We start from the raw sequence: 15,287 nt of genomic DNA, 5'->3' as shown, positions 1-15,287 counted from the left end.
AACCATTTAATGAAGTATCCCTTTTCATGAAGCTCAAAGTTAGAGGTTGTTTTGGCATTTACGATCAACATGAGAATCACAGCTACAGCTCTTACTTTTAGTAGACTAAGTGCAATCATTCAATGATTAGAAAGACGTTGTCGGATTGTCTACAGACCTTGGTACTTCGTTAAAAGCAGATATCGCTGGAAGATGATTATCGTACCGTTGTCAACGGTCATGTACTAGGTTGAGACAATACAGAGATGGGAACATGCTCATGATTATGTACTGTATAATGCATAGTCATGATATGTATGAAAACAAGCCTTTGACAAAACTTCTGTCTGTTTGTGTAAGTAAAGACAACGAACAAAAACAAAGTAAACATAGAAGAAACATCATAGTGAAATCACTCCGAAGAGACTATTGCAATGTCGAAATCAAGATATTTGTTGAAAAAATGGAAATGCCGTTAGGATCTTTACTTTGCAATTTAATAGCCATTTTTTTTACATTCCGTAAGTAAGGATCATGTAATGATTATGTGCAGGCAGGCATGCGTGCGTGCGTGCGTGCGTGCGGCGTGCGTGCGTGTGTGTGTATGTGTGTGTGTGCGTGCGCGCGCGTGTGAACACGTTATCTCAATAAAAAAATATCCTGCATCAATTGTCATAAAACTTGATACATATGGTAATGGCAAGTATGGTTAGGTTTTGGTAAACATCCAGTGGCTATTAATGAGTCGTTTGCATAATTAATGATTTTCGGTAAGTAAGCAATATCTTAAGAATGCAAGCTTCTGATCTGATATAACATTAATGTCTACATTAACGTTATCAAAGCATAAGTTTCCTTTAACCCGTGTTTGATGTAGCTTTTAGTTTTAATAAACCATTTGCATGGTGATTTTCTTTAATTAGGCATTCTCTGAAGAATGCCATATTCATATTTCATACAATTTGGTACATACATCGCTCACAACAAATCTAGTAATTGCTACAAAACTTGATGGTGTAGAAGCTACTTTTAGTGCACCATTTGATTTTGGCATTTGGGCAATATCTTAAGAATGGAAGATTCAAATTTTATATAACTTGGTACATATATTGCCGATAACAAATTGCACATGTCCTATTAAGTGTGTTGATGTGGCTTTAAGTTTTAATGAATCATTTGCATAAGTAATGATTTTGGCAATTGTGCAAGCTTCCTACCTGCAATAATCTAGAAGGCGAATGTTTACAGCAGGGATTGAAGTATGGCTGAGCAATTAACTCATTATATGTACTTTTAAATTTGATAATTAGTTGATAACAGCTAAAGGCAAGCACTGGAAATAAAATGCACTCATCATTTATAACATAATCTCTATGGAACATAAAAGTAGTAAAACAAAGAAAACAAGAAATTAGAATGAAAACAGTGCAGATCTTCTCATGCATGTTTCCGCTTCCCTGTGGTTTACCAACAACGGCTACTTAGATAGATCAGATTAAACGAATGAAATTAAAGCAACCTCCATGACTACTGATGAAACACTACATTTGATTTAATAACACATTTAGGATGGCGTGATGGTTACGAAACACCACAAATACCTTTCTATCGGCAGCTTTGAAGTTTCTAGGAGAAATTCTTTTGAAATAGACCTACCAAAATATGGAAAACCGGGGCACCAAATAAAATCTCGAAGTTTATCATCATGTTTCTAATAAGGTGTAACATATCCTTCGCATTGGGTTGGATTAGCTAGATTAGCTAGATTAGCTAGATTAGCTAGATTCAAGTGAAATGTATTATTAAACATGCAAAACAAGTCATGTAAAGGTTACTGATGGAGACAATTTTGTCCGACAGTAGACAGACGTCGCCAATCTACAAGGTCTTACAATAATACATGTATTTAGGATCGAATGAATGAATGAATGAATGAATGAATGAATGAATGAATGAATGAACGAACGAACGTGTGTGTGTGTGTGCGCGCGCGTGCGTGTCTGTCTCTCTCTGTGTGTATGAATGTATGTATGTATGTATGTATGTATGTATGTATGTATGTATGTATGTATGTATGTATGTATGTATGTATGTATGTATGCATGTATGTATGTATGTATGTATGTATGTATGTATGTATGTATGTATGTATGTATGTATGCGCATGTAGGGAGGTAGGTAGGTAGGTAGGTAGAAATGAATGAATGAATAATTCCTGTGATATATTAGAAACATACTCATTCTATTAAGTAACTTAAGCTTTGTTTTCCCTTATGTCCAATGTGACATCAGAAGAAAATGTAATGGTAACTTATGTAAATATGAAAGTGTCTTGATATTTTCTACTACAAGAAATGTGAAGTACTATACAGCAATTAATACCGACTAAGACTAGTTTGGTACTATTACTCTTGTAAATTGATTACGAAGTCAACTCAACTAACTTGGTTTAATGGCCAATTTATTCGAAGCATGTCTGCCTCGTGTTAAAGTATGTGACGGTCGATGATTGAATAATACATAGATACCGCTATCTAGTAATTACATCGTGAGATCAACCAATACATACAAGTAAAACTAGATTACAACTTTAAACAGGGCTAAAGTAATCAATGAAGAAAATTAAATCTGAATGGGAGGTTAGGCGAATCTTTGACCTTTTGGCCTTTTTATATGTGTTCCGCGAACATTTTTTTTTTGAAAATCAATTCAGAATTGATGATCTATGGTTTCTAAAAAAGGTGATTGTGGAGGAATCTACAAACACATCGAGCTTATTAAAGTATATGCAGATATCCAGTTGTTACAATGCACATTCACACATCCACAAAATAAATTTGCTACTGTGTATTTAACTTGAGGTGGATACTAATGACAGCGTCAGTGTAATACAGTTCACTCTTTCAAAATATTGGACACATGTAAATGGACACATGTAAATTTTATTGGGCCGAATATTTACCTGGACACCAGGTAGCGACGCCTGGAGTGCATCAATCCATGTATTTAATGTTCGTCCATCTTCCATTCGGACATTGACGTAAAGTGGTGGCTCTCCATCGCCATCGTTGCATTCGTCTCTCCTATAGGAATATAAGCAAGGTACGAATTAATAAGAAATGATCTATGGCATTTCGGAAGTTATTTATGTGCATCGCGGTTCAGTAGGATGTATGTCGTGTTTTGATAGCTTATGCTCACAACAGATTAGTCACACGATGAGCATGCATAACGTCATGGCATTTACTAATACTGGACAAGATAATATATTCGTGCTATCAAAACAGCGCAATAACACCATATTCTGTTTAAAGTCTGTAGCAATACTGGGTGCAAAATTCACGAATTCTAAATAAAACCATCTCAATTTTCTCTTATATTTCATATTTGATATGACATAACTAATGGGATCAACTGAGGTATTGGGCAAACGAACATTCTATATAATGGGGTTCACTTGTCATCATATCCTAATCGTGTGCTGTAATCTTAACAAGTGTACATGTGTCGAGGATAGCCAGCTACTCAACGTAGCCACTGGCAACCATTGCAACCTATAATCATTAGATTTGCCTGCAATGAAACTCTAGTGGGTTCTTAGGCCGGAAGTGTACATGGTACATTCAAAAGAGTTCATTTATATCGCCGCTCTATTTCCTGTTACTTCTTACATGTATAACTCTCCAACTTTAAAAAATACTACTAATCTTACATGGGTCTAAAAATAAACAAAGAATAGAATTGTATGTCTATCACCGCAGTTCTGTATTATATGATGAAACTAACAAAAAAGTTTCAATATGCAAATGACGATGATTAATATAATGAATATAACAAACGCGAATAGGAGAAAACCAGATATGTTTGCTATGTAAGTTTCCTCTTACACCTAACTTAAATGTGAAACAACATTCAAGCAAAATGCACCCCCTCACCAGTACTTTCGATTTTTGCACTAATTTCGATAATATGGGAGTTGCAACAAAGCAATGAATACACACGTGTAATGAACTGGGACGAGGAGTCATGAAATAATACATTAAATCAAATATTGATATCAGTGCAATGTGCTGAGGTAATAAACCAAGGCCTTTGTTATTGAGTAGATAAATGAGAATGTCTCATCTCTACTATCTCTCTACTATACGCCTTATCATGTGGAGAATACTATGTATGAATGCCATAAAAAGTTGATCACTGTGTGTTAATCCTTAAATTTAATGTCTACCTTTCTATGTTGTCTTATCTTTAATGTCATCACAAACATCAGTTCCCTCTACACTGTTAACAGCTATCCATGCGTTTTGTTATGGACTTACCCTTTTCTCATGTGGGTCTTTACATTTGTGTAGAGTTGATTGAACATCAGTAAATCTTCTTTGTCACCAAACATTATATACGACTACAACGAAAATAAAGAGACAGGTCAGACTATACTTCGTTATACCTTCTTATGAACATGGAATATATTTTTGGGAAGACAGCGCCTTATCACATTTCACTAGCATTCAATAATTGAATTATTGACCTGTACTGTTAGATGGACCCTTGGAAATTGACGACAGGACAAATTTTGCACGCTGCAATAATGCAGTTGAAAAATTAATATTGCAACATTGAATGTAAAAACTTTTAAAATTCATACATGATGAACGTAAGCGAAATAGGACTTGTGGTACAACTCAGAATCTATATTTTCCCCTCGACTCGGTCTATATGTGGCCTAGAAGGAAAGGGGTATGTGGAATTGATATAAGGCAATAGTCTACGACACAGTGCCAATATCAGGGGTTATACGTAACAACACAATAACTCGTTTAACACATCCCTAGAGCATGTTAAATTAATGTGCAATGATAAATTATGTATACACAGGCTGTAAATTTTAAATGAGGAATTCGAAATAGTCAATGTAATATGTAATATAACTTATTCGCGAAAAGGTCGTCTATCAACCGTTAATTTGATAACCCTTGCAAGGCCACTGTATGTCGAAATAGATACAATTGTTTATTAAATCTCCTAACAGTTTACATTAGCGTGACCTCAGCTAGGTCAATAGTTTGATAACACGGCAACATGAAAAGCGAATTTCTATCAATGCCACTACTAATCATTATTATTATTATTATAATTATTAAAATTTATTTTGGAAAAAAAGAATGCATCTATGCTTAAAATATCTCCTAGCTAACACATGCAGAAAGCGATAAAAATACACACAAAAACAGCATTTCTAAAACAAGAACTTTAAAAAGACAGGTAGACAAGATGACACACATGAACAAACGTTCAAGCATTTAAAAATACAGCAAATCTCTACACATTTTAAAGATCCCCGAGTAGAGGATTGTATCGGAAATAAGCACCGCTAAAATGAGTTCATTATAACTATTTGTTATACGTCAACAAATTGTACATTCGTTTTTCATCTAAGCGTTACAAAAGTGGGCAATGCTTGCCGTAACAACATTGAGCTAGCATTGGACTCTGTTATGTAACCCATCAAAATACGACAAATATTGTTGTAACCAACTCTTAAGTTGTTAAGACACTGCTTATATTGTACAACGACCACAGCTGAGAGCAGGACATATTCGAGCAAAAGGTTTTTAAATAATGTAGCTTTAACCTCGACTGAACAGTTTGTAACTTTACGGAGGAAAATATTGGTTTGGCTGTAACAAAATTTCATTTGGCGCTTGATTGCATTACCATAATGCATATACGAAAAGTCATATTTGACCATGTCTTTCCGCCCGGTTAAAGCTTGAGCAGAGGATGTGTAAATGTGGTGAGTATGAAACGAAGTTCCACCTTGACTTAATTTACCCACGGTGATCTCTCCCCTGGGGTCTGTAGACAGTCAAAAGTGGTACTTCGTCTTGTACTACCCCTGGGCAGGGATGGTAGTTAGGTGGGTCACAGGTAAGGTAAAGGTGGGGCAAAGGTGGGTAAATTAGACCTCTCTCTCTCTCCCTCCCTCCCACCCTCCCGCCCGTCCGCCCGCCCTCCCTCCCTCCCTCCCCCTCCCTCCCTCCCCCCCCCCTCTCTCTCTCTCTCTCTCTCTCTCTCTCTCTCTCTCTCTCTCTCTCTCTCTCTCTCTCTCTCTCTCTCTTCTCTCTCTCTCTCTCTCTCTCTCTCTCCCCTCCCCGATTTCCCCCGGGCCAAAATGCCTATCCGCCTTGTACTTTCGAAGTTAAGTTTTTCAGTCATTCATCCTATTTGAACAATATCAACACCACTGAATACCAAGGTAATCAGTCCAACAGTTTTTGCAAATACGTACAGACATATGAAAACATACACAAATACACACGTACATACACACAAAGACAAACAAACAAACAAACACACACAAAAATTTAAACACACCCATACACACACTTAGTACATTCAACTATGCCTATAGGACTACTGAATCTCATTTCAGATTCTCGATAATGGTGAATGAAATTACAGCTTTATCTGTCAAAACACGGAGTATAAGCAACCTTCATACTTAAATGTCTGCAAACACAATTCCCTAAATGAGAACATATCACACGTATGCGTGTGTGAGTAAAATTGACAATCTGTGCAGCATCACGGACACCCGTGAAAGTCATTGAGAATGTAGTGAAAATACTGAAAGACTTGTAATGTGGATAATGTAATAGTGAGAACACACGTGGGTTGCCAGAATGCTTTGCAGTTTTAGAAATATTCCTGATATATAGCAATGAACTGTATATACTATTACAAAGGGTAAGTAAAACTTGCCAACTATGGTGAACTCATTTCGAACTATATGCTTACGCATTTCGTACAATCACGCAAATCACAACTGTTCCGATTAAACGGTATTCAGCATGGTTGTGTGAACTTTGACTTCGCATTTCATTCTAGTTTAGAAAATTGTCTGCCAGTGGAGGAAGCCATATATGTTATTATTTTTTATGTTTCTTATTCCTTTTTCACGGCAACTATGAGTCGGTCGGTCGATTAAAAAAAATCATCTTCGTCATTTTTCTCTGCCTATCCTTTTCCTTCTCTCTATCTTTTTAATTGGATTTCTTTTCCAACTTCGCTACAAAATTGGCGCATGCTTACAGCCACCTTCCTGAAGAACTCCCTTCATGAAAAAAATGCTTTGTTTGTGAACACATGTCGTCGCCCCGCCATGACTGTAGATGACGTCGGCAATCCAGACACTTGCGTATTCTCAGAAAGGGTGTCGTTCCACAAACATATTAAGGACGGGTGAAAATAATTTTTTTTTATTTTGATGTCGGAGCTGAAAATTTGGGTCGATCGGGTAATGAGAAACAGAAAAAAATAGGGTTAACCTTATTGCAATGGCCATCTTCCTGAAACCACACGGAAGACGATTTTGTAGACTTCACGAAGTAAATACAATTATTACAGCATGCAGGTTATCAAAGGGCAACTATGGGTCAAATGATAATTTTTTTATTTTCATTACGACCTCTGTTCTACACAGACACAAAACTCACAGGTTATATTTATGGATTTGATTTGAAACAGCTAGAATCACGAGGGCAATTAGTAAAACAACTAATGAAATTGCAAAAAACTAACCTGAATATGGCAACTTAACATTTACACAGCGAAACCTTTCTTAAATGTAGCAAGTTTGGTATAAATATATCAGCATACTTTGTACATATAAGTATAATTCAACCCAACCTGTTCCATTGCCACGGATAGAAAATATTACATTCCCACTGAGTTGTTCAAAATATTCGTCATCTGATAATCTGTGAGTAGTCGTCAAAATGTCAAATCTACCTGTACTTTGAACAGTTTTAATTTACATTACTGTGCTTCAGTTCTGTCGGGTCTAGTTTCCATTGCCACTTTGTTCAATACATGTGTAAGTTCATTCAACACAAAGTAAAAAGTAATTCAGTGATTACCATCAATTGTTTATCAGTATACATATTTACAACGTAACGATTCAAAATATACAAATATTCTTCTTTTTCTACATATAGAACGACGGGTGGTCTGGTCAAAATGCCGACCGTTTGGAGTGGTACCTGTATTATAAGAAGGAGGAGGGTAGTTAAATGTTATGTGAGACAAATACATGTAATTATATTAGCGATTGGATATACATGAAAGACCGACCCGATGCAAACGGGCCGGGAGAATGGCAGACGGACAGACGGACGGACGGACGACAGACAGACAGACAGACAGACAGACAGACGGATAGATACATAATTAGCTAGGTAGCTAGATAGACAGATAAACAGACAGACATAGAAACAGGGGAGAGTATAGACAAACCGAAGCAGAACAGAAAAAGATATTGTGATTAGTGTATTGAAAAGTAACGTGAGTACGAGATACATTCCACCAAGCATTGTACTGTACTGGTGGTTCTGTTATCGCAATACACCATGCACTGAGAGAATGCCAGGTCAAAGTTCTACTTCACCACATTCAGGACACATCACACTTCTCTTGTTTGAAAACACGCGTGAAAGAATGACACATTTCAAATGAAAGTAGAACCATTCTGTCTTTGTGTCAAAGATTTCTACGTTATTGTCGCCAGTGTTTTATAAGTCGATTTGAGCGATGTAAATTTAGATTTGCTTCTTAAGGTTGCAGGTGCAGGAAATATGCAGGAAAATTGTCTGAATAATTAACGACGGAGGCAGTGAAATTGCCACAGGCAAAGTTACACATTATATCAAATTGCGACTTGCTATAATTGACCATTCACCATTTCCTCTTTACATATCTGCAGGTGTATTGACTCAACATTTGGCTCCAATTTGTACGTCATAAAACAGTCATGGACTGAACAGGTCCAACATTGACGCAGTTTACCAGATGTAAACTGAATACCTCCCGTAATGTAAGGGCAAAACACAAAGTCTTTTGGTTGTTGTTCCTACACGTACTGTCGGAATATAAACATTTTGGGTCGCAATACATGATATATCAATTAGTTTGTAATATGTCATTCATTATAATGACTCATTGACACAAGTACCAATTTATATTAGATACAAATTTGGAGTGCGAATTCCCAATTTCCAACAAAAATCATCCAAATGACCATTAAACTCTAAAGCTACATAAAAAAGCAATATAGAACATGTATAATTATCTGGCTGATGTTATGGGCATGGTCTTGTTGCTAAGCATATCTGTCATTTTTTTGAATGTCTATCAACTTGTCTATATACTCGTGTTTGCATTATACACTTGGCTCTTGCTATGACGTCAAGTTGCCAAGTATATGTATGTACACTTTGTCTTGAACCTTTTCCCATCATGAACTAAAACATTAAAAATTATCCGGACGCCAAATGTTTTTTTACTTCAAGTATTACCATTGACAGACAGACAGACATACATACAGACGGACGGACAAATGCTCTATCACGTCTATAGCATGACTGAACTTTAAATTATAGTTCAGTTGTGCTAAAAAGTGTGTTACAACAGAGCCCGCAAGGAGAGATTAATCAAGGTACCATATATTAACACATACTTTTGAATTACTCCATAAACAGATTTAATGATTATATGACATCAATAAAACAATAACACATTTTGATCCAAAACGCACATCCATGATGTGATCATTTTCAGTGAACAATCTTCCATCTATACACCCTAAGTAATGTTCCCACCAAATACCAACGCAATATAATCGCTTCTGAATCGGTTGTTATTGACTTAAAGTCATTTAGACAACACACTCATCACACACTCACACTCACACACCCGCACCTAGAGAGACACTTTGTGACACACACACACACACACACACAAACACACACACAGATCCGCACCTACACATACACTTTGTGACGCCTAAAGCACTACTGATAAACAGAACTACATCAGTGTTCAGCTGTGCTAAAAATGTGTATCAAGATTTGTGAGAACAGTTGCTGCAGAGTTTGAATTATCGTATCAACATCCACAACCATACGCACAAACAGACACAGACATAAAAAATAGACAGACAGACAGACAGAACAGACTGTAATACCTTTCCCTCATGGAATGTAAAATGGCACCAATGGTACTGAACAGCAAGTGACTAGTACTTAAAACACTCGCTTGATTCGCGAAGCTGACTACTGACAAACACAAAACAGTCAGTAATAAATGGATTATAATTAAATTTGAATGTGCGAGACTTACTGCGAATTCTATTGATAAACAACTTGTACTTATCTTGTCTATATAATTCCCCGACTGAATATTAATATAAATATTGTTACGCTGATAACTTGTTCTCAACATAGGAAACGATATGAACGTTTATCAATATAATAATAATAATAATAATAATAATAATAATAATAATAATAATAATAATAGTACATGATAATAATAATAATAATAATAATAATAATGACACCGTATATATGTATATGTTTCATTGACTCACGCTGTTTCTACGAAAACTACCTGTTAAAACGTCCATATTTTATTATGTTTCTGTCAATTTAATACATCAACAGACACGATCACTCGTGATTAACCAGAGGGTATGGTCAAGAGTGTACCGTAGTCGCTCAATTACGTGAATTCCATTCAAGTGTTGCCTATATAGAGGGGATGAGATTATTACATGATTTTATCGGCACAACGTCGGTTTGGAAAAAGACCGCATCATGCAGCAGCACATGTCAATGACACGTGTTGATAGTTGATTTTCTCTTTAATATTTAGAAGTAGAATACACTTTTTGTTATTTCTGCATCTCAGATTGCATTGAGGATCTTCTGCCAAATATGGCTTATTAAATTCACCGAGTTATTATTTTTAATGAGATCAAACAGTAGCATTCTCGGAACTGTACAGATTGTTTATAAATTTTCCATTAATGTCTACATGTAATACGGCATCTTATTGTCAGTTATTTGGATGTATGCCACATGATACAATCGGGTTACTAATTGCAGCGGAATTGACTCACGACTGACGTTCCATTCAATAGTAATAACCAACAAATATATTCATTAAAATAGACAGGTTTGCAAATTGATGGGAAATCCAAAGAGCACTACCGACATTTATCTTCAGTTTTAATTGGTAAATTTTGGAAACTAGACGAGATTAATTCACGGGCATACACAAATATCTACAATTTGACATCTTTCATTGTGGTGTCTCTATATATGATGCGTATCATCAATCAATCATTTAACGTATATTACATCAACATATGAGACACCAATTTAATTGTCCATGTCCAAATTGTTAGTAAGTTTTCCCTTACATCATTAAAAATCGAATTCATCGATATGTTAAACTTTTATAAATGATGAATTATGATGTTTTCACATGATGTATGAGTTAATACCACTTAAAGAAAACTATGCTGGCCGTGTTTCAACAAAATTGTAATTTAAACACAAACATCTATTTGGAGACCTACAGTAACTTTTTAAAATTAGTATTTTTTTTTATTTCTTAATGGAAATTAAGCTGTGAATTGTCATTGCAGCCATTGATACCTATCATCATGGTATTCACCGTTTTATGCTATGGTGTTGACAGTGCACCGACAATTTCTTTGTGTAAATATTTCCGGGCAGTAATTCGACCCTGTCATAAGAGACTCTCTGTAGGCCATAAAATGATTGATCCCCTATGCATGATTATACCATGACTGGTTTACACGGTGCCAGTGGTAAGTTATAGCAATGGTTCCCATGCGATGTTTAGTTGTCGGCGACGCATATAATGGACACCACCATGGTTCCGTGTTGTGATTTTGTGATTGATTGATTGACTGATAGGTAGACGTAAAATGTCATGTCATGACTGTAGAAGCTGAGAGGCATAGATAAGTTTCTTGTTTAACAAAAATGCAGAGAAAGACATCTATTATTCATTTTTGCCACCACCTGCTCGCAATGCTGACTGATTGTTAAATAAATACAGGACATCTTTAAGAAGGAAAAGGAATGTCAATATGTATGTACTTGGTGATATTAACTGTTGTATACTAGAACATGTATGTAATATAAATCATATATCCCCAGTGACGTTTAACAATTGCAATAAAAACACTAAAATCTACCAAATATGGATACGTTTCACCATTGTTTCATTTCGACCTTTGACCTCACCGTGGAAACAATCACATATAATATTATATACATTAATTTATACTACACTACACTACACTACACTACACTACACTACACTATACTACACTATACTATACTATACTATACTATACTATACTATACTATACTATACTATACTATGCTGTACTGTACTGTACTGTACTGTACTGTACTGTACTGTACTATACTGTACTGTACTGTACCACATTGTACTATAATATTACATTGTATTGATGATGCAAATCTAGAGATACGATTGGGCTGGACAGCAAAATGAAGACATAGCACAGTTGGCATGCCTCCAAGTGGCCTAGAATGAGAATAGTACACTCATGTCTGACGATCGGACTCGTCAGCATCCATCATGGCCGCCATATACCCCTCCTTCACACAATACACTAAAGTCGCCCGTGCCCAACGCTGATATCTTTGCTGCTGTTCGGCGAGTTCGTATTGGTAAGAGGAGTACGAGCTCACCGCTTGTTTACCGACAGTGCCATATATTACCATACTTTATGGTAGCTGCCAGATTCTTATTCGAACCATGAAAGTAAAAGACAACAATTTGGTATGCTTTATATGGTACCTATGTAACTCACGAGATTTGGGATTACTATTTTGCTTAACTAGAATGATGAATAATAGCTATAGCTCATTTGACAACCGGAATATAAGAATTTTGACAGGTGACGTTTAAAGCAAATTATGAATGGCAGGTGGAAGATGTGTTTTTTATTAGTCTGCATACTCAAACCTGTGAATCTACTTTATTTTTCTCTACCTGGAGAGAAAACACACAATAAATCACAGTGAAATATCAATATCCTGACACTACCGGAGAGGAAGACAAACACTAACATTTATATTTCATTCTTACCTTCCGTATGTGAAGGTTATGCTGCGGCACTGTCTCCATATATCTATCTATCTGTAGAATAATGTCTAAAACACGACATCAATTTTAATGAAACTTTATATATATATATATATTTTCCGTATGGGAATAGTATGAACGGATTAGGAACGGATTAGGCCCTATGCATATTAATGAGTCTTTGCATAAATAATGAATTTTCGCCAGTAGGCAAGCTTCAATCTTAATCTGATGATAACAAAGTACATTTGTACCATATAAAACTTGTTTGTGTAGGGTTCTAAATCTTATTTTAATGCTTATTTGCCTAGATTTACCAATAAAGGGATAATCATGTATTGTATGATAATAATTTCTCTAGCACGATGGACAAAGTAATGACATCATGATACACAATATTTCCTACAAGTGTGAAGTGTATATATTGCATGCTATATCTTACTAATTTGCACAATTAATGAGATTTGCCAATCAGATGATATCTCGTCAACTGCTGCTCAGAATGTGATCTAACGTGTTGAATAGCTTAGTGATACCATAACACATGCTCTTATATGACGGGTAGAATTGCTATTGACTAGATAATTTGCATAATTAATAGCATTTACCATTCAGAGGATATATCCTCCACTGTTCAGACTTTCATCTAACAAATCACTAATTAGAATTTAAGACATTGCATATAAAATTCCATTTCACATATTGTTCATGCATTAGGCGGGAGTTCAATGAATGTGAATGACATTGATTTGCTTCTGAAATTCTATCTTTGTCATTAGAGATAGTTTGAGGCAGTATCAAGAGAAGGCGTTGTCTTCATTCCGTTATACTTCAATGCACTTGAAAGTTCATATGCGTGAAGGAAAAACAATATTAAAAGTTTCACCTTAAGTTTGGCCTTACAGGAGGCATTCAATTTACATTCGGTGTCATTTTCGTCGACGTTAATTTCAGTAATATAACACACTATAGCATGCCGGTTCTATGTCTCTGTTTATGCCATTGTCAAAAAAACCCCACACATTTAAACTTGATAAATATGTGTAATGATCGGTTAGTTGAGGGAATAGTTATGATATCGATATTCAGTATTCCCAGAAATATAAATATAAAACATACAATGTACTACTGGTAAAAGATTTAATTTACTTGATACCAGAAGAAGAGGATTATTTATCCAAGTTTGACGAAGACTTTGGCGTTCAACTTTCACTTTGTGTTACTATAATTTGAAGATGAAAATTGGGTCTTTCATTCTTAAATTGAGACCATGATTCCGTTCATGTCTGTTTTGTGTTCCAATGTCTAATGATTTGGCTATTACAATTTAACTGATTATTTCGTTAATATATTTTAGAATTGCTTTGGTGAGAATGTTACTAATCTCTAGAGACATTCGGTTTTCCGATAATTATCACAATTTAACACAATCATGAGCGCAAGGCTCACAGTTGTAAAGCTATGTCAATTATTTCACCATGCCAGTTTCCAATAATACCCCATTACTTAGAGGTGGTAGACATACGTTTCCATGTCTTTGCTTTAGGAAACCATAATGGTTGACTGGACACATACAATTCGTTTATCTTTCATTTCTTTTAATGATAGTTTCATTATTATTTTGTGACCATTCTGCTGTTGGGAACCATTGCTGTATAAAATTATTTCATTAATTATGATAGTAACTGTTTCATTATTATTTTGGTGACCATTTTGCTGTTGGTATAGTACTACCTGGGTTCACGGCCAACATCCAGGTGCACGTGTATTCCAATTGAGTTACCTACTTACTCATACATCTTCAACATTCTCATTTTAATAGTAAGAAGTCTTGACAGAGATATCAAAATTGAATGAAATTGATTCAGAATTAAAATTGTTTATTGCGATTGGTAAAAATGACTTCTTGAAAAGTTCTTGCGGACAAGTGGCATTTTATAGCGCCTGCCTGAAGGCAATAGTTCGATCTGAGAATAAAGAGGTGGGAGAGGTCGTCGGTGATAGCAAATGCTTACCTTTTAACAGATGTCATGTATTGGAAAGTTCCCATAGTTGATGTTGTTGTCTACCTATGATTTGTAATTGCATTGTAGTGATTCTAGCTAGCTTACTTTTGTCTTTAACTCAAGTTTCCATACCATACTGTTATGTTGAAAATGAAAGTATACTTTCAATAAGGCTCCTGCACACTTTTTCCAGAACATCTTGGCTGGCATTAGGATTCCTTAACTTCCTCAATAGAAACATACGCTGTGTAGCGTTCTTGGAAATGTTATCGGTGTTTTCGGTGAAGCTTAACTTATTGTATCAGGGTTATC

General features: G+C 35.6%; 1 protein-coding gene across 1 annotated transcript in view; it reads right to left on the bottom strand.

Moving 5' to 3' along the window:
* LOC144433094 (ER degradation-enhancing alpha-mannosidase-like protein 1) overlaps nt 1-15,287 on the bottom strand; it is a 387,086-nt gene that overhangs the window by 34,987 nt on the left and 336,812 nt on the right. The window contains exons 7-8 of the mRNA XM_078121406.1: nt 4,299-4,381; nt 2,942-3,062 (exon numbers count right to left, since the gene is read on the bottom strand). Of these exons, the coding sequence (XP_077977532.1) occupies nt 2,942-3,062; nt 4,299-4,381 (204 nt within the window). The remainder of the gene's footprint in view (nt 1-2,941; nt 3,063-4,298; nt 4,382-15,287) is intronic.

The sequence above is a fragment of the Glandiceps talaboti genome, chromosome 1 (assembly GCF_964340395.1).
Source record: "Glandiceps talaboti chromosome 1, keGlaTala1.1, whole genome shotgun sequence".
Taxonomy (NCBI): Eukaryota; Metazoa; Hemichordata; class Enteropneusta; family Spengelidae; genus Glandiceps; species Glandiceps talaboti.
This window is presented reverse-complemented; position numbering and strand designations above follow the sequence as displayed.